The 24,573-nt window shown below is 39.5% G+C and overlaps 1 protein-coding gene across 2 annotated transcripts in view; it reads left to right on the top strand.

The window, feature by feature from the left end:
* Positions 1-279: 279 nt before the first annotated feature.
* ARHGAP18 (Rho GTPase activating protein 18) overlaps positions 280-24,573 on the top strand; it is an 82,451-nt gene continuing 58,157 nt past the window's right edge. Inside the window, exon 1 of one of the 2 annotated variants that reach the window (XM_070733492.1) lies at positions 280-544. In XM_070733492.1, the coding sequence (XP_070589593.1) occupies positions 402-544 (143 nt within the window). In that variant the 5' untranslated portion in view covers positions 280-401. Of the gene's footprint in view, positions 545-16,232; positions 16,398-24,573 lie in introns of those variants that run through there. The other variant, XM_070733490.1, reaches the window with a different exon arrangement.

The following is a 24,573-nucleotide window of genomic DNA, read 5'->3' as shown; positions in this document are numbered from 1 at the left end:
AAGAAAAGATCTGCCTTCTGGGCTTGTTTTCTGAGCGCCTCGGCAGAGGGGAATATGAATAAAAGATGGTTTCACCGCGTACAACTTGCCTCAGCCGCTCCGCTCACCTGCTGAAACGCTTCAGTTACAGCGAGGCAAGCGCGAGCGGGGAGGTGAGGAGGCTGGGTGTGTGTGTGTGTGTGTGTGTGTGTGTGTGTGCCTGGAGAATTCCCGCGAACGCTCCTCCAGTGACTGGCGGAGGCCGATTGGAAGAAGGCGGCTCATCTCGCTCCTCCCCTTTTCCCGCCCGAAGCGCCGGCCTTCGAGGGGGAGGACCCGAGAGAGCAGGAACTTCGCGCCTCTTGTCTCTCTCTCTTTTTTTTGCATGTCGGCGGCAGAGCCATTATGCTCTCGCTCCCACCATGAGCCGCTGGTCTGGTTCCCAGGGAGTCGTCCTCACGGGATACCATCCCAACAACGGGAGCCACCGCCGCCGCTGCCTCCAGGACGGCCAAGAGGCGCCCGGAGCCGACGCCGAGGAAAATGCCGAGGCGTCCCCCTCAAGGTAAAAAAAAAAAAAAGGGCTGGCGCTCCCACGCATTCTCGCTTGAGGAAAAAAAAAGGGGAAGCCTGCTATAGCCGGGCGTCCGGGGCTCGCGTACCTGTTGACGTAGGCGGGCTGTTCGGAGCCAGGTACGGCGGACTTAAGCCGCGGTGCGCCGCGAATCATATGATCAAAGTTTAAATGCCTGGAAAGAAAGTTGGAAGGGCAACCTTGAGGGCTGGTGCTTGCTGGGTCCTTATAGGCGAGTGTGCTACAAATGTGCGTTGGGAATATTAAGCCTCTGTCGCTTACTAAACAACACTGCACGCAGAAGTAACTCGTAATCGAACCCGCGAAACCGCCTTTTTGGATGGTCTGCGGCGCTATACTGTAATAAAGGTTTTTGTGTTTTTTTGGCACCGAAAATGAGGCAGCTGAGGAAGCTTTGGTTTGGCCTGTGTCCGCAACAGCCGTCTCTTGTCACATTCATTCTCTGTTCGATAGGTCAGGTCCACATGCCGAGTGTTTCCAGGTGTATTTTTATTTTATGTATTTATTTTATTTATTTTTCAAACATGCATAGGATAGTAGCACGTTGTATAAACATAAGTAAAAAGTACGATAACAAAATTACTTTATATTAAAGTAATTCTACACACTGGAAAATACTTTCCTTAACCAAAGGGATTCAGCAATGTAGTGGGTGAGCAAGTATTAAGAGTGTGCGCTTGTATGCTCCGTTTCTCCCCACAGGTGGAAAAATAATCCCTTCCACACAGATTTCAGACATGCAGTAGACTTTCCTGGTGTGCTTCACACAGCCCTTTCCCCTGCTACTTATTTTTTCCCCTAATGATCTCAGGTTTTTTGTTTCTTCCTCTCTCTGAATTGTTAGCGTATGAAAAATACTGATTGCATACGGTTTTGTTCAGAACAATTAAACTTGCTTCAGAGATAGATAAATTAATCCAGTTGTTGTTGTTGCAAGACATTTGGGTGGAACAAGGCTGGTGTGATTTAAGTATCAGCAGTGTCATCAGGACTGGGATATAATCAATTCTGTCGTGGAGAGGTAGTTTGTTCTCTGTGTAATATTGGTACTGTTTATTTTATTTATTTATTTTGTCCAATACGCAATAATACACAATGAAGCTTATAGAGATATATTAGAGAAGATATAGGAGATATAGGAGAGACTATAGGACAGGGGACGGAAGGCACTCTAGGGCGCTTATGTACAGCCCTTACTGACATCTTAGGAATCTGGAGAGGTCAATGCTCCATATTTATTTAAGCTTCAAAAAGGTGGACTTGATATGAAATTGTTAATCCCAATTTAGTTGTCATCTTTGATGCCTGCAGAAGAGTTAGAAAAGTACAGGTGCAGATCTGGATTGACATATTATTATTTATTAGATTTGTATGCCGCCCCTCTCTGAAGACTCTGAGCGGCTCACAACAAGAAAACAGTACAAATCCAATAGTTAAAAACAATTTAAAACCCTTTAATATAGAAAACAGTCATACATCTCAGACAAACCATACATAAAATGGAAGCAGCCCAGGGGAATCAATTTCCCCATGCCTGACAGCAGAGGTGGATTTTAAGGAGTTTGTGAAGGCAAGGAGGGTGCGGGGAGGGAGTTGATTCCAGAGGGTCGGGGCCGCCACAGAGAAGGCTCTTCCCCTGGGCCCCGCCAGACGACATTGTTTCGTCAACAGGACCCGGAGAAGGCCAACTCTGTGGGACCTAACCGGTCGATGGGATTCATGCGGCAGAAGGTGGTCCCAGAGATATTCTGCTCCGATGCCAACACTTTGAATTGTGACTGGAAACTGATTGGCAACCAGTGTAGACTGCGGAGTGTTGGTAACATGGGCATACCTAGGAAAGCCCTTGATTGCTCTTGCAGCTGCATTCTGCACGATCTGAAGTTTCCGAACACTCTTCAACGGTAGCCCCATAGAGAGAGCATTACAGGAGTCGAACCTCGAGGTGATGAGGGCATGAGTGACTGTGAGCAGTGACTCCCGGTCCAGGTAGGGCTGCAACTGGTGCACCAGGCGAACCTGGGCAAACGCCCCCCTCGCCACAGCTGAAAGATGGTTCTTTAATGTTAGCTGTGGATCGAGGAGGACGCCCAAGATATGGTGGTCTGACTACAATTGACTCCAGAATTTATGCTACATATAACATTATGGTTGTTATGAAGGTCACCACGTGACCTGACTCAATTTTACAATAGTTTTTACAACGGTCATGAAGTGAATCACTAGAGCTGCTAAGCAAATCATATGGTTATGAAAGAAATTCATTGTTCCAGATGGGTGTTGTTTGCCAGCAATTGGCAAAGAAATGTTAGAAGCTGCCAAAGCATAGCAAAGTGCAGCCATGTGATTTTGGAACATTGCAACTAGGCACTAGGCTAGAAAGCAGGAGACCATAAGTTCTAGTCCCATTTAGGCACAAATCAACTGGATGCCTTTGGCCTTCTCTCAGTCCTAGGAAGAAAGCAGTGGCAAACCACTTCTGAAAACACCTTGCCAAGAAAATTGCAGGGAGTTGTCCATGCATTCACCAGAAGTCAACCATGATTTGAAGACATCCAAAAGGAAATAACATGTATAAGGCCAGAATTGTATACTTTTTCATCTTTTTAAAGACATTTCTTACTTGAAGCTACTCCCATATACTTTCTTCATATTTATGGCATAAACTCTCAGTTAATTCACTCTCTTTTATGTACTAAAAATAATGTGCATAGAGTCTGTACTGATTTAAAGCTAAAATAAAGGCTTTTCAAGCCATTTCAATGACTGGAAGACATTTACTTCAAGGATACTAACCTATAATTGAAAAAAATCCAAAAATACTTACTATGTTTTTTGGAGTATCTTTCCCCCATCTCCCCGCCCCTAAAAGAAGCTGAAAATTTGGGGTCGTCTTATACTCCAAAAGTGGCTTAAAAAAAAAGCTCCCCGCCCCCCCAGTCCTATTGAGGCACTATTAATCTTCTCGGCTTGCAAGCTTTTTTCATTGCTACTCCTTCCGAACAAGGTTTTTTCCAGCCTAAGGACGCTAACCAGATGTATACCTGGCAGGCAGATATTTTTCCCAGTTTTCCTCCCGAAAACCTAAAGTGCATCTTATATTCTGAAAGATACAGTAAATATTTCATATTTTCTTTTACATTATAATTGCAGATGTATATTTAAGACTGCTTCTAAAAATAAGTTGAGACATTAGCATGAGTCTTTTCAGTGCCTCAATAATTTTTCAGGAAAGGAGTTATTTCTTTGTGGTATGTTTTTTTTTCTGCTCTGTCCAATTTTTGGTTTGGAACCAGGATGGCAGTATGAAGGAAATGACTGATATACTTGATGAAGTCAGCATTTGCATTGTTAAGCAGAAATTTAGACCTGAGCATCCGAAATTCACAAGCTTGCCAAAGAGGAATATTCTCTAGGATAGGAAGGAAGTGTCCCAAATGTGCTCTTGAACTGCTGCATGCTGTTATCCAAGTTATCTTCCCACTGCAGATATAGATAATTGGCTTCCATCCCACAACTTATTACCACCTCTGTCGTCAGGCATGGGGGAATTGACATGTTCCTTCCCCCTAGGCTTATAAAATTTGTGTATGGTATGCTAGTGTGTATGATTGGTTTTTAACTTGTGGTGTTCTTAAAATTAATTTAATATTGGATTTGTCTTGTATTGCTGTTGCTGTGAGCCGCCCCGAGTCTGCGGAGAGGGGCGGCATACAAATCTGATTAAACTTAAACTTATTAGTTTTGAATTGCATATGTCTCTTCTTACAAACTTGAATTACAACACAGGAAGATGTCACTTTGATATAAAATGTTGATGAAGCTCAAACTCTATATAAATGGGAGATAAATGTGAATTTGAAAAAAGTTTGTAGAACCTACTGTCTCAGTCAAGAGGATCGTGGGTCAGTGTTTTGAGGCATTTTTCTGTATTTCCCGTTGCTATTGTTACATTCAACCGGATTCAAAACATTTATGCAACAGAAAATGAAAACAAGCCCAGAAAGCAAAAATATATCTGATTTGCAAATTATAGACTTCCTCATATCCAGAGTTGAGCTCCAAAAATAAATGATAGTATTGTGGTTTGATGTCCTGTGGAGTAATGGAAGAGTGGGTCTAAGAAAGAAGGATATGCTGTGTACTTTGTCTTTTATGGCAAGGGACATTCTTGGGAGTTATTTTGATCTGGAAATAATATAGATGTTCTTCCTTTTCACCTTAAAGATTATACATCCTTATTTTATTTGGTAAAGGATTTTTCAGTCACAAATCTCTAGGTATCTTGCTGAGTTTGGTGAGACTAATTTTCATTCTTATACATGGAACAATGCATTTCTTCAAGATAGTCTCTTGTTTTGCAGTTGACTTGTCCCAGACACAGGATGTTATGATTAATCCTCTCTGTTTTTTGTTTTTTTTGGGTAACACCTGTGTTTTCTCTTCAATTTTCCCATTTCTTGTTCTTTCTGTAAAAAATGGACAGAAAAATAAAAGCTGCATATTACCTGTCAATTGGTAGTGTTAAGAGCTATCCGTTTGGAAGCATCACTGGTCTTGGCAAAAAATAAACCTATGACCCATTGAAGAATTGTTTCAGAGATATTTCCTTACCAATTTCTTCAATGCCCCCAACAATGACAGAACTGCTAAGGTACTGCCTTCATTTGAAAAGTATAGCACCATCAAACATCAGCTTAGGACATGTTTTATTACACGTTTTATGATAATGTTGTGTCATAAAATGTTTTACAAAATTTGCCAAATTTCAATTTCCTAGGAAGCATGGATCCAGATTTTGGAACTATTCTATAAGCTGTAGCACATTTGAGATGTCTTGGTTCAAAAATATTGTCTTAATGATGGACCATTTTGCAAAGTTATGGGAACTAGAGTTTTAATAGTGTATCGATGAGATGCTTGGGGGAAAAATACAACACTTTCTCTTAATCTTTTTTTTTTCTCCAAAAGTTATAATGCCTGTTCATCTTTTAGTAATGATCAGATGAGGTAAAGAAGGTTACAATAAAAAAGTAATAGGTACATGGCAAAAATAGAAACTATGAAGTTTTCATGCTGAAGGTTTCTTAATTCTTTACAATTATAATAAGAGCATTCTCTGACTAACTTGTGCCATCATTATTTTATGGCACAGGAGGAAGCAAACTTATAGCGAGATAAATTAGAACCCACTCTTAGTCTAAACAAACTCCTATTGATTTTGGTTGACCTTTATCTCATGCCAATTTAATATTGAACTTTAGTTGAGTAGATTCTTGTGTATAGGCTTGAGCAATAAACCTTCTGAATTGGGACTTAAAGTATGGTCCTGATTCTTTGTGTCTGCCCCAAGTTTTTTCTTTCTTTCAGGATAAGAGTAAAGATCCAGGGCTCAGATGAAAGTGGTGTAAAGGTTAAAATGAAACCAGTCCATGGAATCTTTGAATTCACTCTCTGATAAATGATGTAAGAGCCCCAAGCAGTCCCACCGCTGCCAATTGTAGGAATAAAGAGTTGAATGGCAGAGGAGTTCCAGATTGTAGAGTTGGTCTCCCTAAGAGAAATGCCTTCCCAGGGATCAGAACCCTGATGAGTCATAATTGAACTTATGCGGGAACAACTGTAGTGCTTTATATCATAAGGCAGTATTAGAGCCTGAGATCATACATTTCAGCCTGTTTTGCATTATATGGACCATTCCTTTTTTTCTGAGATACATGAACCCTGGTCACTTTTCCCTTTTATTTATTCATTAATGTACATAACTGGCCACCTCACTTTGACATGAGACTTTCAATAAAATAAATAAAATATACAATGTCAAAAATAAAAATAAAATACATGGTAGCTGGGCAGATTCAGTGTGATATTTCTTGCTTTGGGATCCACAGATGGGTTTGAATATTGCTTTGTCTGTAAGCATTTCTATAGGAAAGGTTGATTTGCTTAAAACCTTCATTTTCTGAATATTCATTTTGGATCCATACACTTGCATGTGGGGCAGGAGAGCAACTAAGGGAAAGTTGTACAATGCTAGGATTCAGAGTATAATCTTAGAAGGAAACCTCCCACCTCTCTCTAAGTGAAACTCACTTCTTAAGAAAGCTCATTGCAAAACACTATGATGGATTGTGGAGTGATATTTCCTAGGTCCTTTCTCTTATGCAGAGTGGTATCGAAAGCTGTTCTTTTACTGTTTGAAAATGTGCAAATGTATCATAACCTTTTACATAGAAAAGGACAGATAATACTGATTAACATCACTTTGGAATAGATATTAGTGAATATGGGAAGCTATGTATTTTAAAATGCATTGTTCCCTCTTCTGAGAATCTTAAAATAGTTGTCCCTAAAGGTAAATACTGTAGTTCATTTCTTCCTTCCTGCAACAAAGCAAATCTGTTTCCTCTAAATAGCAGTGACTTCCTCATGCTCAAGAAATAAGGTACATATTTTCATAAGCATCTATGATATGGCAGGAACATTGGTAATGTAAATAATTGGAAAATGCATTCAGTGACATTCAGTCATACTAGAAAGATTATATAGAACTATTAGACTCCTATGCTTGTGTTATAAAGAAGTGTGCAAGGAGACCTGCAGGAAGACACCATTTTTATTCACTAAATTGATTGATGTGTGCAATTATTACGTGTTGTCTATGAACAGATTACTTTATCTGTTAGCTTAAGACACACAACTTCTCATAATTAGAGGGTAAATAATGCACATTTCATATCAAACAGTATAAGAATCCATATACATTTCCATGAAAGTGGTGGAATATACATGAGCAATTTTATATATTGGGTTTGGAATTTAAATATTTTTTCCATTTCTGAAAGCTACAAAGAGAGGTGGACAATTTGGCTACTTTCAGCTCTCGCTCTCTCTCTCTCTCCCCCCCTCTCTCTGTGTATTTTTAAACCTAGAATAGGTTTAGAGATCATAAGCTGTTCATGTGCTGAGGGTTGCTAACTTCCAGTGTATAGAGGAAATCGGGTGAAATCCAGCAGGTTCTAACGGGTTCTGGAGAACCAGTAGTGGAAATTTGAGTAGTTCGGAGAACTGGCGATAGAAATTTTAAGTAGTTCGGAGAACCAGCAAATACCACCGCTGGCTGACCCCAGGAGTAGGGACAGAATAGAGATTTTGCACTATCCTTCCCTTGCTATGCCCACCAAGCCACGCCCACAGAACTGGTAGTAAAAGTTTTGGGATTTCACCACTGAAGGGAATGTTTCTGCACATTTATTATACAATATAAATTTTTTCAGTAATAAAGAGATTTTCTGAATTAATTTGGCATAATCGGTTTTGCTCGGCTCTTTCATCCTTGTCACCTAGTGAGTTTTGGGTCTCTTGTAATTAGTATTCTGAGTTATCTTAGTTGTGCATATCTGGAACTAGTAGAGCACCAAAGCTTATATATTCATGGCCTTGATCTGAATAATTAAAATATGTAGTTAATAGTTAAAGATTGTATACTGTACCACATAAGTGTATGGAAATTTTGCTGTCTTTCCATTGTATCCAAATATTTTAACTTTTATTTACAAAAACAGAAAAAAGGTACAGTTGTAATTTTTAGTTTGTAATTATATAGTTCTTATAGTCAGATTTATAAATTTTAATCCCAAAGGAATATGGTATATCTAAGCAAATGAGCTCACAAATCTGGACTATATATTCAGGGAAGAGGTTTCTAAAGAAAAAATATCCTTTTTGTGTTTCTTTCAATACTGATACCTGAGCTTGCACTGAAAATATTTGCAGAATTCTTGAAAGAAGTGTGACTAATGAGATTAGACTTTGTTTACACATTTAATGCAAGGGAAAGAGATTATTACTTGTTCTCATTAGGCAATTTTTCGTAGAACAAGCATATTGTCAATAGGTATCTTCTTTCATGTCATTTGTTTCGACTGATAAGGAGAGATATAAGCGACGTGCCAATGACAAGCCTCAAGAGAAATTTCATATATATATATATTGCAAACAAATCAGGAGAGTTTCTTTCAGTATATGTGTTAGGGTTCCAAACAGCATCCAAAATCAGAACAGAATCTGAGGCAAAGAATTCACCATCTCCTTCCGTGCAAGTATAGGAGTGCGAAGAGAAAAGATGACCTTGACTGTCTAAAAAGAATTTGTTATGGCTACATACATACAGCTTTCATGCAATTCCCCCTCCCAGCTTCCCACAGTAAATACAGTAGTCCCTCGCTATACCGCGCTTCACCTACTGCGGCTTCACTTCATTGCGGGTTTCTGAGGAAGTCGATCGGCAGATTTAAACAGCCCGCCGAACTCGATCCGCAGGTTTTTCAAAAAAAAAATAAAAATCTAAAATTGTAAATACTGTATTTAAATACTGTATCTAAAATAAATACTGTGTGGGAAGGGTTTATAAACACTTAAAACAATGAAAACTTACCAAACAATTACAATATAAATACTTAAATAAGTACTATCAGTCGATAAATTCCCCATCGCGGATTTCACCTATCGCGGCCATGTCTGGAACGTAACACCAGCGATAGGTGAGGGACTACTGTAATGCATTTTAAAAGACTATAAAGTGTGGCAGGCCAAAGACCCTGATAAAATGGCTTCGGTCTGACAATATATATTATCAGTATATATATCTTCATTTGATAGTGTTGAGGTATTCAGTAAATTTTAGGAATTTATAGATTTGAAATTAGGTATTCTTCACTATTTCTGGCTTGATATCCATCTGCAGGAAGTCTTATTCAATCTTGTGTTCTTCAAATACAGTGATACCTCATCTTACAAACCCTTCGTCATACAAACTTTTCAAGATACAAACCTGGGGTTTAAGATTTTTTTGCCTCTTCTTCCAAACTATTTTCACCTTACAAACACAAGTCGCCGCCACTGGGATGCCCCGCCTCCGGACTTCTGTTGCCAGAGAAGCACCCGTTTTTGCACTGCTGGGATGCCCCTGAGGCTCCCCTCCATGGGAACCACCACCTCCGGATTTCTGTGTTTTTGCAATGCTGTAGGGGAATCCCAGCAGCACAAAAATGGGCGCTTTGCTGGCAACAGAAGTCCGGAGGTGGGGTTTCCCAGTGAGGGGAGCCTCAGCGAAATCGCAGCATCACAAAAACACAGAAGTCCGGAGGTGGGGTTTTGAGGACTTCCATGTTTTTGCGATGCTGCAATTTCGCTGAGGCTCCCCTCGCTGGGACACCCCACCTCCGGACTTCCGTTGCCAGCGAAGCACCCATTTTTGCACTGCTGGGATTCCCCTGCTGGGATTCCCCTGAAGCATCACAAAAACACGCAAGTCCAGAGGTGGGGTTTCCCATGGAAGGGAGCCTCAGGGGAATTCCAGCAGCGGAAAAACGGGCGCTTCGGCTGGCAAATGGGGTGAGTTTTGGGCTTGCACGCATTAATCACTTTTCCATTGATTCCTATGGAAAACATTGTTTCATCTTACAAACTTTTCACCTTACAAACCTCGTCCCGGAAAAAATTAAGTTCGTAAAACGAGGTATCATTGTACTTGACATTTTGAGAACAGCATTTTAGTACCTCTATAGGACATCACATTGGGGAAGGGTAATGTGTACATATGCTGGTACAGTGAACAGTAATTAATATTTCTGAAATACTCAGACTGTAACCTAGAATAAATTGAGCGTGTCCAAAAGGATTGAATTTATTTTGCCCCTTGGGAAAATAGACATGCTGCAGCTGCACTTTCCCAGTCCCCCACATACGCACACTTCAAAACACAATTAGAAGTCAAAGGCTTTAATTTTAATTAATGCACTAATTTACATTACTGGTCTATGGGGTTTTGGAGGGGAGTAGGATAGGGAGGAAATTGAGATCACACCCTTCAGGGGTAGAACATTTTACATTTACAGGATACTCTCACTTATGATCCTTTGATGGATACTTCTATCAACTTGTATATTTATTATGCAAAAAATCTGAATGGGAAGCAGTTTAGCAGCAGTTCAAAGTTAGGATGCCCTCAGAAATAGTGAGTATGACCATTCATGTTAATGATCATTTCACTATCCTTCCAGCCACAGGATCACAATTTGGGCACTTGGCAACAAGCTCGCATTTACAACAGTTGCAGTATCTTGCGGTCGCCTAATTGAAATTTGCAACCTTCCTAGCCAGCTTCTGACAATCAATGTTAATTGGGGAATCTAGATTCGCTTAATGACCATGTTTTTTTTTGCTCCACTGTGGTAAAAATGGTAATAAAATCAGGTCTGATCATGCAAACTATTCACTTAATGCCTGCATCACTTCACAACTGAGAAATCTCAATCCCAATTGTAGTCATAAATTGATGATTACCGTATTTTTCAGAGTATAATATGCACTGGAGTATAAGACTTACTTTTCAGAGGGAGTAGGGATTAAAACAAGCCTGTAAAGACATAGGGCTGGAAAAAACTGGAGTAGGAAATTGGGAAGATTGTTAGCACCTAGTTAGGGTTGGGGGGGGGGAGCTTTGAAAAAACTACATTTGGAGTATAAGACACACCCAAATTTTCAGCCTCTTTTAGGGAGGAAAAAGGTACATCTTATACTCTGAAAATTACAGTACATAATGATCCGTCCAGTGATCTCCTCTGTTTTCAGAATTAAGGTAACTCCTTGATTTCATCTTTAATGCTAACAGTTTGTGTTCTGTCGGGCTGTCTGGTAGAATCCTCCCAAAAATTCACAGGTACAAACAGACGTTTGAAAATTCAAAACAATGTTCTTTATAATGAAAATTCACTTAAACTAAGCCCTCTTTTGGTATAGCAAAGAGCACTCGTCTCCAAACAAACTGGTAATTTGTACAAGTCCCTTATCAGTTCTGTGATAGTTAGCTTGCAGCTGTGAGGCAATTCACAGTCTTTCTTCTTTCACAAAGTGAAACACACTTTGCTCTGGTTTAGTTTCAAAGGGGGGGGGGGGGTCAGCACACAAAAGATCAAAGTCAGTAAAACAGTCACCAAACACAAAGATCAGATAATCCTCCACAATGGCCAAACCCACAGGTTGCTATTTATAGCAGCCTCACTAATTACCACAGCCCCACCCAACCACAGGTGGCCTCATTTTCTTTGATAATAATCTCTCAGTTGTTGTTGCCTATGCATGGCTCTCTGCATGCGTGGCTGTATCATTAACTCTTGTTCTGAATCCAAGGAGGAGCTAGATAATTGATCTCCTTCTGAGCTGTCTGCCCCCTCCCTGTCACTCATGTCTTCTTGGTCAGAGGAGCCTTCATCAGCAGATTCCACACGGGGGGGGGGGGAGGCAAAACAGGCCTGCAGCATGTAGATCTCTCCCCAACATCCACAGTCCTTGAGGCAGGAGCTGGGCCAGAGCTAACCACAACAGTTTGGAAATTATTACTATAACACAAGGACTCAGTTTATAAATGGATTTGTGTAAGATGTAATTCAGTGACCTAAGTCCAGATATTTCATGCTGAACTGGATTGTCCTAATTTATTCTGGGTTTTGGCATAAAACATCATTGAATGTTTATTAATTAATTATCCTAAGACTATGAAGTTGTGGCTGCTTAAATGATTTGAAAAGACTAGCCTGGTAACAAAATGTCTGCAAATTTTGGATACTTGAAGGATGACCATCACTCATATGATTTTCCACAGTTGAATTAACATATTTTCTTAGAATTGATAGGATTTGACAACATTACCGATTTGGGGGGCAACAGAAATGTGTGTATTGATCTCCCGTTCAGGTTTTAGTCACGTTTCAGCCTAACTCAACCCTGGAGCAGCATGTGATGCTACGGTAGCTAGATTGTAATGTTCAGTTGTGGATCTTTATTTTTTTTTAAATTCTCTTATATTTCTGTAGTTTACAGCAGAGGTCCCCAACCTTTTTTGCACCAGGGACCGGCTTTCAGCTAGACCAGTTTTCCATGGCCCGGTGGGGGGGGGGGGAGCTAGCTGTCAGCGGCGCCGTAAAAGGGGCGATCAAGAGAGGAATGGGTGAATGAATGGACGGAGGGTGGGAAGGAAGGAAGGAAAGAGGGAAGGTACAGGAACAGAAGAAGGGTGCAAAGAAGCAAAGAAAGGTGTGAAAGGGGAGAGTAAGAGAGGAAGGAGTGAAAGAAGGGAATGAGGGAGGAAAGAAGGGAGGAAGGAAAAGGAAAGCAAGAAATGGAGGGAGGAAAGGAAGGGAGGAAAGGAAGGAAGGAAGGAAGAAAGAAGGAAAGAGGGAAGGGACAGGAACAGAGGAAGGAAGCAAGGAAACTTATGAAAGGGGAGAGTAAGAGAGGAAGGACTGGAGGGAGGGAGGGAAGAAGGTAGGAAGGAGAAAGAAAAGAAATAGAGGAAGGAAAGGTAAAAGAGAGAAAGAAAAAGAGCAAGAAAGAAAGAAAGAGAAAGAAAGAAAGAAAGAAAGAAAGAAAGGCAACTTCAAAGAAAGGCTCACTGAGCATCTCTCTCTCTCTCTCTCTTTCTATCCCTCTTTCTTTCTTTCTCTTCCTTTCTCTCCTCTTCCTTTATCTCCTCTTTCTCTCCCCCCTCTCTCCCCCTTTCCCTCTCTCTTTCTCTCTCCCTCTCTTGCTATCTCTCCCCCCTTTCCCTCTCTTTCTCCCTCTCTTTCTCTCTCTCCCCCCTCTCTCTTTCTCTCTCTCTCCCCCTCTTTCTCTCTCTTCTTCTCACTTTCTCTCTCTTGTTTTCTTTCTGTCTCTTTTGCTTTCTCTCTCTCTCACTCTTTCTCTCTTGTTTTGTTTCTCACGCTCTTTCTCTCTCTTGTTCTCTCTCTCTTGCTATCTCTTTCTCTCCCCCCTATCTCTCACTCTCTCTTTCTCACTTTCTCTCTATCTTGCTGTCTGTTGCTTTCACTCACTCTCGTTCTCTCTCCGTTCTTCTCAGCGGTGACGCGCGTACGCCCTGCCCGCCTCACATTTGCCGAGAGGACTTTCGCCCCGGGCTCTCAGCAAGGGGGTTTGCATGAGAGGCGGGGCCGGCGGAAGGTGATATTCAATGTCGGGGGCGCACGGGCGGTTTTGCGCGCGCTCCCTATCTCCCTGCTAGCCCACTCGGAATACGTATTCAAAATAAGAAAAGCCTTTGCCGGCGAAGGCTTTTCTTATTTTGAATACAGTATTCCGAGTGGGCTAGCAGGGAGATAGGGAGCGCGCGCAAAACCGCCCGTGCGCCCCCGACATTGAATATCACCTTCCGCCGGCCCCGCCTCTCATGCAGCCCCCTTGCTGAGAGCCCGGGGCGAAAGTCCTCTCGGCAAATGTGAGGCGGGCAGGGCGTGCGTTCCGGGTGCGGGAGGAGCTGCGGTGAAAGGCAGGAGGTGGCAGAGGAGCAGAGGGGGCAAATCGGGCGGGCGGTGGGCAGCGCGGAAAGGCCGAGGGGGCCCTGGCGCCGCGGACCGGCTGAAAACCCCCAACGGCCCGGTCCCGGTCCGCGGACCGGCGGTTGGAGACCCCTGGTTTACAGCATTAAGTTTTAAGTAATTATTGTGTTTTAATTGATTGTAATGGTTGAATAACTTTTCTTCTATTTTATATTACACATTTTAAAATTTACTTCTTTGGAGATTGCAACATGGAAATCCTTTATTATTTAGTACAGTTACTTATTTACTGCAAAATAAGCTAATCATAAAACACATTCTGTTCTCCGCCTCCACTCAAGTTCAAGCCCTATAATTTATTGATTTGTAACTGAGTTCTGATAAAGTAATATCTCCCTTGAATCATTATCAGCTCATGTTGACTTCATGAACATATCCCTATAGTCTTCTAAACCAGGGATCTCCAACCTTGGCAACTTTAAGCCTGGAGGACTTCAACTCCCAGAATTCTCCAGCCAGCTGCCTGGATAATTCTGGGAGTTGAAGTCCTCCAGGCTTAAAGTTGCTAAGGTTGGAGACCTCTGTTCTAAACAACAAAACAGAAGTGATTTTCCATGTCTTTCTTTTGTAGGATGTTTCTTCAACTTTCCAATTTAGTCTGCAGGTGTTCCTAGCTGTCCTCCAGCTAGATAGTCCAACCTTGCTTAGCTTTTTGAGGTCATAAAAAGTCAGTTAGATATGGATTAATATCCATTTTTTCCTCTCTTCCGGGCCCTTCAGTTGTATCCAGATGCCTTTAGGCAGAGGCTGTGCTATTGATCTTTATAGGTTTCTGTGGGAGCATTTTTGAGTGAAATGCAGGATACAAATTGTTAGTGATTTCTATAGTTACTTTAGAGTGAGGGGATTACAAGGTCATAAAAAGGGAGTTTTATTGTTATCTCGTAACCCTATTCTTTACATTCTATTCTAAACTGCATATGCAGCGATGCTTTTAGTACTCACCTCTCCACCTTTGATAGCTAGAGCAGTTTTACCATCAAGTTCTGTTCAAGTAGGTTTGTTCAGAAAGTAAAAATAGTTGAATAAGTCTTTCATTTATTTATTAAAACACCAGTGCAAATGGATATGGTATTAGGGGTTTTTTTTTAGTACTAAAAGATACAATGTGCATTTGCGTGTTCAACCATTTGATTTGCAAGAAGAGATGCAAATTGGATGCCCATATAGTTGTAGATGCAAATTCTACATAGTGCTTTTCTACGGTTTTTTCTGAGCCTACGATCACAATTTTGAGAGGGAGAGACAGCTGTGTGAAATGATTTGTGGCAATTTTTTTCTTGCTCAGCACTTATACTAAAACAAATAGCTATTTTTGCTTTCAGGATCTAACAGTATTATTTCCTTGAGTAACTTTTAACAGTTGCTTAAGGTAGTGCAAAATACCTTTATATCCACAGAGAGCATTAATTATGAATTATCTCAGTGCATAGGGTACCTTTCTACTGGTAATTTCCCCCCAGTATACAACTCAATTAGTTTCCTGTAGGCTTGGCATTGATCTTTTATCAGCCTCATATAAATGGGAGTATTTATCCACTTCATTTTACAATAGGGCATTTTAGGAATATTTATGACATGCTGTAATAAACATTCCAGTTTTATGTAGCAAATGCTGTAGCTGTATAAGCTTAATTTTTAAGTGGTATTAAATTTCGCATACTGGTCGGGAAAGGGTTTCATAAGTGCAAACTTATTAATGAAATATACTTATTAATGAAAGTATAGGGATTCTTTAAAGACCTTCAAGTAAAAAAGGAGAAAAGTGACATAATTATATCAAGCTTTGGGATCTCTGTGAAAGGCTATATTAGTTAGTATCTTAGAAATATGCAAAAATTGCTGACAAGTATTTTGGAAAAGGACAAGAAAGCTAGTATATAAATAAGGCATTTGTGGAAAGATTCTTGATTCAGATGGTTTCTGAATATGATGTATTTGATTGTACTTTCTCTATCTAAATTGATAACTGGGTGATTTTATCTCTTGTGTGTAATCCAGCCATGATCTTTAACCTAGAAACAAGTGGTATGAGGAAGAAGTAAATCTGAAAGTATTTATAAAAGTTGATATTCATTTTGGCTTTCAGTTTTATAAACACATGGACTGCTAATTCATTTATTTATGTTTAGGAGACCTCTGAGTGCAAAAGTCCAGTCAAGGCAGCATGTGATAATAATGTTATAATGACAGCCAGTACTAATGCTAATTCTGATAACAAATTCAAAAACACGAACCTAATCTTGTATACTGTAGATATAGATGAAGGCATGCCTTAAGATACCTTGCCACTGAAGTTTCTGAACTATGTCTAAAGACATTATGAAGGAAAATTCATTGTATCAGTCCACTCGGAATCTCACCTATAACGCAAACATTAACTGCGTTCAGTATCCACAAGCCATCATCCCTACTTCTACTTCCTGGTAAGTGATGAATTCCTAACGCTATTAAAACTAGTTTTATTTCTTTTTCTACTCCCAGTATCTCCATCTTATCTAGGTTTCATTTTGTCTCACTAGATTCACAGTCTGCCTCCAAACAAGGGTTCAAGAGTTCCCCAGCTTCTAGTTCCCTAAGAGCAACAGAGAGTAACCAAAAGTTAATACTGCATAGTTGGCTATGTGTAGAATTTGAAAAGAGTGCTTTACAAAATACCCATACAGTATATATAAAACTCCTTATTGTGTTAAAAAAGCTGCATTCCTGAAAGAACTTGCTACAGGTGCTTTGAAGGCTTTCCTTAGTTATTTCCATATGCACATTTGCAGAAAGAGCAACAACACTTTGACTTACATACATTCTTATATGATTTTTTCCGGTATAAGATTTTTTATTTTTCTCCACCATAAAGTAAAACAATATATAGTTATAAACACAACAACCATGCTTAAAATCAATCATATACATGATTTATAGCGTTCTTAAGTATTTACAAAGTTAGTATATTGCCCCCAACAATATGGGTCCTTATTTTACCATCCACAGCAAAATAGAAGGCTGATTTAACTTTGAGTTCTGTCGGGTTCGAACTCCGGGCTGTGGGCAGAGTTAACTTGTAATGCTGCATTGTAACCACTAAGCTGCCAGGGACCCCAGTGCTTCAATAGTGGCCCCACTGCATCAAAAGATGCTTCAGTAGTGATCATACTGTGTTTTGCACCTTTTTTTCAATCGGCATTTTGTGCAAGTTTGTCATGGAACATCTGTAAATGAGAGACATTTTATCCCATGATGCTGTTCATTGTATCAAATATCCAGTTCTCTGATCATAGCTTCTTTTGAGGGTTTTTAATCCCCATCTGTTTCCCTTTTTTATGTATTTCAAATGAGTAGGCATGTCCTGCCTCTCTGTTGGAAGAAATACTTCTGCAGTGGTACCTCTACCTACAAATGCCTCTACTTACAAACTTTTCTAGATAAGAACCGGGTGTTCAAGATTTTTTTGCCTCTTCTCAAGAACCATTTTCCACTTACAAACCCGAGCCTGCAAAACTGTAACCGGAAAAGGCGGGGAGAAGCCTCCGAGGGGCTTCTCTAGGAATCTCCTGGGAGGAAACAGGGGTCTCCACCCTCCCTGTGGTTTCCCCAATCACACACATTATTTGCTTTTACATTGATTCCTAGGGGAAAAATGGCTTCTTCTTACAAACCTTTCTACTTAAGAACCTGGTCACGGAATGAATTAAGTTCGTAAGTAGAGGTACCACTGTGTATCTTTAGCAGTTAACTTGCCTCTCTTTGAAATACACTTGGAAGGATGGTGCAGTGAACCCACTGCCTGCTTGATAGATGTGCGGTTGAGGGCTGTGAATGTCCAAGTGGCTCTCATAGGACCAAGTGCTTTGATTGCAGTTGGATATTACTGTGATGATCCTTCAGCCATAGAAAATGTTTAAGCAAATCCATTGTTGCCATTATTATAATAACTTGGGAGGCAAGTCCAAAATGTTTGTCCAGAAGTTTGTACCATAAAAAGCCAAGGCAGAAATGTAAAAGGATAGACCAGAAAATATATCTCACCTGTTATATTTTAATTTGGTACTTGAGAAAGGGAACAGAGTGCAGCAGTGTCACCAACCTCAATTTCATATCTGTATTCTACTTAATGCACGCTTGCATAAATGTGTGTATGCACTTCAAAGTTTTCTGCACCGAAACCATGTGAATTAAAAAATATCCATGCAAAGATGTAGTCATGTTATAATCCCTACAAAATAAATAAAGTAGTGTTCCCTTTGTTAGTGTAGTACACTTGTTTTTCATTTTGTATTTGCACAAATGAGAATTGTGCCATGATGCATGTGTCAAAACCAATAAAACCTGCCTTTGCTAATAGACCTCTAAGTAGATCATTATAAGTATGTAATGAGCAAAGTACATTCTGTCACTTTATTGGACTAGCTATTAATTGAGATAAGTCCTTGGCTGACCTTGCCATAAAATCCTTGGCTGTGTTTGAAAGGGTTTTTTTTGAACAAAAATTATTGTAGCGTATAAATCGCTGAGTTTTGTCTCAAAAAATAAAGAGACAAAAACATGATATTTATCATGCAGCATACCTTCTAAATATAAGGATCTTCTAAGAAGTACAAAATATTGATATAGGTTAGTCCAGAGACACGAACACATTAAGGACATTGGAGTACAGAGGATGTTCCATTTCTTCAAAGAACTGTACACATGGTTCCTAATTCAGATTAGGACTGTGAGCAAAGGGAAGGAAGATCTGATTCAGACTGGGTTTTACGTAAGGTGTTGCCTTTTTCTGAAATTGTACTTGGAACTTAAGGTTACTCACACATTGTGCTGTTAAGTGTCAGATTATTGGAGGTAAATGAATAGTGTTCAATGTATCTGAATTGTAAGTGAAAAATATCAGTTAAGGTTCCAACTGGAAGTGAAGGAATTAACAGAGGGTGAACTGCTTTCCACATTTTGTCAGTTCAGAATTATTCTACAGTACAGAGGAAATCTGAACAACTATTTTGGGAGTTGTAACATATATCTGGATAAAAGGATGTTGTTTTGGTCAGAAGAACAGCTGCATGCTCTGTCAGCATCTGAGTCAGCCTCAAATGCATGTTCATTTATAGTAACAATATTATGAGGAAACTAAAATACAGAACTATGGGGATTAAAAACTGTATGAGTGTGTCATTGTTTAAAGACTTGTGAGCTAAGTACTTGTTTTTTTCCTAAACATGAACTAGGCCTCTCTGCACTACACTTTCTAAAGTCATAATAACCCTGCTTTTTTGTCTTGAAGCCAATGGCTTGGTAAAAAACAAACTATTTTCAATTATTAATATTCTATAGGATGGGAGATTGTCTCTGAATAGCGGTTTTGTTTTCTCCCAATATCCATTATATTTTTATAATGGATAATGGTTATATTTATGCCCCAAAATATTATCTCATTGCCTTAACTCACAATAATTTATCTGAAGAAAAACGATGTTTCTTGAGCAGTAGTTATTACATCCATCTACACAAGACATTTTAAAAATGTTTTGTTATTCACTTTTATATGCCCTGTCTCAGTAGTATTACAGTACTTGGTTAAAACCTCTAAGGTAAACTAATGTTTGCAAAACATTTCTAATTAGTCTATTTATAGAGGGATCTCTAAGGAAAGTTAGGTATCTTTTCTGTACTGGCTCTTAACTAAATAGTGCTTGCTAATGGAGTTGTTGCCACATCATAAAATATTCTTTAAAGTATAAAAGAATTAACAGAGTTGGGAGAGACCTTGGAGGTCTTCTAGTCCAGCCCCTTGCTCAAGCAAGAAACCCAATACCATTTCAAACGTAAGGTTGTCCAGTCTCTTTTTAAATGAGCTGTGATAGTACAGTGGTTAGAATATAGTACTACTGCAGGCTGACTGCCAGCATATCGATTCTCACTGGCTCAAGGTTGGCTCATGCTTCCATCCTTCTGAGGTGAGCATAAAATGAGGACCCAGATTGTTAAGGGGTAATATTTTGACTTTGTAAACTGCTTAGAGAGAGCTGTAAAGTACTGTGAAACACAGTATATAAGTAGAAGTACTATTACTATTGATATTGCTAAAAACCTCCAGTATTGGAGCACCTATAACTTCTGGAGGCAAGTTGTTCCACTGATAAAATTGTTCTGTCAGGAAATTTCTCCTTATTTCTAGGTTAGTTCTCCCCTTGTTAAGTTACATTTCTTCATTTCTTGTACTGCCCTCAGGTGCTTTGGAGAATAAGTTGACTCCCACTTCTCTGTGACAGTATATATATATAAAGTATATATACTGGCATTATACAGTAGAATAGAGTATCATAGAGCAGAGTAGGGTATCATAGAGTAGAGTATCATAGAGTAGCTTATCATAGAGTAAAATAGAGTACAGTATATATGGCGTGTGCAGTGTAGTATGTAGTGATTAGCATAGCATAGCATAGCATCAGCTGACAGCCAGGTTGTTTGGACACCCTCACACAAACCTTGTAAACAGACCCTTGAAACCTCAGAGTTATTATGAAAACACAAAATCGTTACATTATTTAGAGTATAATCATGCTTAAACATCAAAGAGATAAAATTTAGCTTCTGCCCTATCTCACTGCCTACATGACAGTTCAAAAACAAGGACAGCTATTAGTCCAATCCTCATGCTTTAAAAGTTAATAGCTATAACAGCTTGTTGTTTTCTCCTTTGTTGGAAAGGCTGGCTCTGACAAAGCTGGAGGCATAGGGAGCTGAGATAGGATGGGGTCATTATGAAATACAACGCAGGGGCTCTTTGCATCCAAGACTCAGAAACAAGCACCAAGAAACACACTATTACACAAAGACAGGAGAAAAAGACCTAAGATTAAAAACCCTTGGGCTATTTTAAATAGAGAGTTTGATTCTGCAGTAGCTGATCTCCATTATTAAGGCATCTGCCAGGAACACAGCATGTCTATCCAATGCTTTTGAGTCTTCTGATGTTAGTGGATGATGATTGAATTTCCAGAGAAAGATTTACTGCTGGCCATGGGCCATCCTGAAAACAAAGGCATTTTAAGGTGCTACTTCACCAAACAGTATTATTTACCTACATAAAAATTAAAAGCACCACATCACAAATTAATGACTTTAAAATAAATAATAGCATAGAAAGAATGTTGAAGAGCAGGAGAAAGGTCAGGAAATATCAATTGAATTGAATTGAATTCATTATTTAGCCAAGTTTGATTAGACCCACAAGAAATTTGTCTTCAGTGCAGAAGCTCTCAGTGTACATGCATAGCACAATAAACAAACAAACAACAACAACAATTGATTACAAAGTTAGACATGATTGAGTTGCTAAATTAGTCCACTGGTCATTATGTTAAAAATAGGTGTACAGTACTTGTATCACCAGATACCACAGTTGTCGAGGGCCGAAGGGTACAGTTTATTGATATCGCTGTACCAGAAGATGCCAGAATCAAAGAAAAAGAACTGGAAAAAATTACAAAATATCACGGCCTGGCCATTGAAACTACCGTACATGGCTATGGATGAAACATGTGACAGCGATATCCGTTGTCATTGGGGCACTTGGTCCAAGAATTTTACAAAACACATCAAGAAATTGAAGCTTCCTGCAATAACACCAGCAGATCTGCCAAAAACCTGTGCTTCTTGGAACATCATATATTTTAAGAAGATACTTGGTTGATACCTAGGACACTGGCAGCAACCTGTATCAACCATTAGCACCAGTCAGTGGTACTGTATTTGAAAGTTCAGTTGACTGAGTTTCATGTTTAATGAATAAAAGAGAATAATAATAATAATAACAATAATAATAATAATAATAATAATAATAATATCATCATCATCATCAATAAGAGGGAGTAAAGATGATAAGGATAAATAATGAAGCTACAGCCATACTACATGACCTGAGTAAATACTCATAAACAGAGAATTAGATGTTCAGCACAATGATAGCACAAGATAAAACATCTGTTCCTGTTTCTAGTTGTTTTGGCCTGCAGTGCCCTATATTGCCATCCCAGGGGAGGAGTTAAAACAGTTAATGTCCAAGATGTGAGGGGGTTTGTATTTCTTTCTGACCCACGTAATATACGGGTCTTTTATGGAAGGCAGGTGGGTTGTAGTTGTTCTTCCTGCAGTCTTAAACTATCCAATTAACCAGACAGTTACAGAAGTACAAATGACAGACTCTGTAAAACTGTATCAACAGCTCCTGGGGCAGTCTGAATTTCCATAACATTTTTTGTTATGCCTTTTTAATGATGGTTTTTAATGTTAGGTGTCTATTTCAACTCCCAGGAGATTATAGAACTCAAAAACCTGAAGGACTCTATTGCTGATACTGTGCTTTTAAATTTAGTAAAAAGTGGTATAATAAAATAAATCTTCCTAAAATCCATTCACTACAGTTTTAAGCATGTTCAGCTCCTGCTGCACCAAGGGCCAGTTGTTCAGCCTCCTATCTATAAGCAGACACCTAGCTCTCAATTGAGACCAATGAACATTATGTCATCTGCACACTTCAGAACTTTAACAGTGATCTCTAGAGATGTCATTGCCCTGAGGGGCACTTTTTCTAATTGCCTGGGTACTAGCTCCACTAGTTTTCTATGTGTCAGAAACCTGATAATCCACCTACAAGTATGAATGGTGAACTGAGTCAGTTTAGAGTGAAGAATTTCTAGAATGATGGTATTGAATGCTGATCTTAAGTCTACTAAAGGATCCATGCATAGATTCCCTAGGCATTCAAGATGTTGCAAGATGTAATGCAGTGCCATATTGACAGCATCATCTGTTGATCTATTTAGGCAACCTGCAAGGGATCTAACAATGGATCTTTGATGTCTTTAGGTAGGCCAGCACTAACATCTCAATGATCTTCATAACTGCAGATGTCAGATCAAGCAGCCTGTAGTCATTAAGCTCCCCGATGGAGGATTTCTTATTTGTTAGAGATGATGATAGGACATTTGAAGCAAGAAGGACATAACACATCTCCAGTGATTCATTAAAAATCTGTATGAAGCTGTGAGCCAGTGGTTCAGCGAGACTTTCAAAAATTAAGGAGTTACTCTGACTGGTGGTGTTCCGATCTTTTGTCTATGAAATAGATAAAATGGCAAAAGCTAATCCTGGTTCACAGCTACTAAAGGTGTTAACATTTCCAAAGGAATTGGGGCAAGGGAATGAAGTTGGGACTTCATACTGCTAATGGATTACCAGACCATCCTGTCAGATGCAGTCTTGGGTACTTGTCTTAAAGCCCTAGATAATTATTAGATTGTCAAAATAAAATTTTAGTAAAATGTTTCAGGTAACAGTCTAATCTAATTTTTATCTGCAGAGGCCTTTCAGGTCAGTTATGTATTGAGAAATGTCCATAGATCAATCATATTTCTTATTTTCAAAGTAAAAGTAATCCCTCCATAACACAATTTAAATATTCTTCTGGGTCTTGAGTTGTGGTTGAGTAGATACAATTTTACCTGGCCACTACTGTTCCATAATAATGATTTCTTAAACTTTCTTGAATGTTGATGAAAAAAAGAGAAAACTTGACATCATCTCACATAGGTGAGATTTCACACCCAGTCCCTGGATAAGCTCTGCAGCCTTATGCAAATGTGAAACAGCGGTAGGGAGAGAGTGGTTTCCTTTGGGATGTCTTGAAGTACTGTGGGGTTGAACAGTTCTTTTTGTAAATGAAAGCCAGCAACTGAACTGCTGTTGCAAAGGTCAGTGAGTTTTAAGAATCTGAGCTTTAGAGTATGGAAGAGTTCTCATGTGCTACAGTTCCCACACCAGCAGTTCTCATTTCAGGCAGACATCCTTTTTTCTATCACCTACCATCATTTTCCATTGCTCTGTCTTCCTTTTTAGATGGGGTGTTTAAAAAAAATACTCTGTTCCTATGACACCTCCCTGCAGAACTATCCACCAAATATAATGAAAATAATTCTATCTGCTTACATATTCCAGTGTCACACTTGGAATGGGACAACTCGCCATAGCCAGTTTGCCATGGTCAACTCACTCCTGCCAATTCTCCACGTTCAACTTGCAGCAGGGCAAGTCAATATGGCCAACTCGCCATGGGACACCTTTCTTGCAGGACAGTTCAACAATTCGTCACAATGGTTTAAAATAATTAAATATTTTAATTTTTGCCATTCACATTTCATTTTGTTCCTCCTTTGGCATCTCTTCTTTAATGATTCTATTCCACTATTTTTAAAAAAATATATTAGTATAATTCTTGGCCTGCAGCAAGTTGGCTGTAGCGAATTGGCAATGGCAAGTTGGCTGTGGCAAGTTGTCATAGGACCTTTCATTCTTTCGCACTGGTATTGGCATCAAAAGAGGATCAGAAATGAGGACTTTCCATTCCGCTGAAAGGAACAACTAATTCAATTGAATGATTTAATTGGTATTCTGTTAGTCTGAAAAAATATGCTAGTGAATTATTAGTACAGTAGAGTCTCGGTTATCTGTCCTTCGATAATCCAACATTCCAGATTATCCATCGTCGTGGCTGCTTGGGGTCGTGGCTGTAGGTTTTTCCGCACCCACCCCCCCAGACATGCCCCCAAACATGGC

The sequence above is a fragment of the Erythrolamprus reginae genome, chromosome 1 (genome assembly GCF_031021105.1).
Source record: "Erythrolamprus reginae isolate rEryReg1 chromosome 1, rEryReg1.hap1, whole genome shotgun sequence".
Lineage (NCBI taxonomy): Eukaryota > Metazoa > Chordata > Lepidosauria > Squamata > Dipsadidae > Erythrolamprus > Erythrolamprus reginae.
This window is presented reverse-complemented; position numbering and strand designations above follow the sequence as displayed.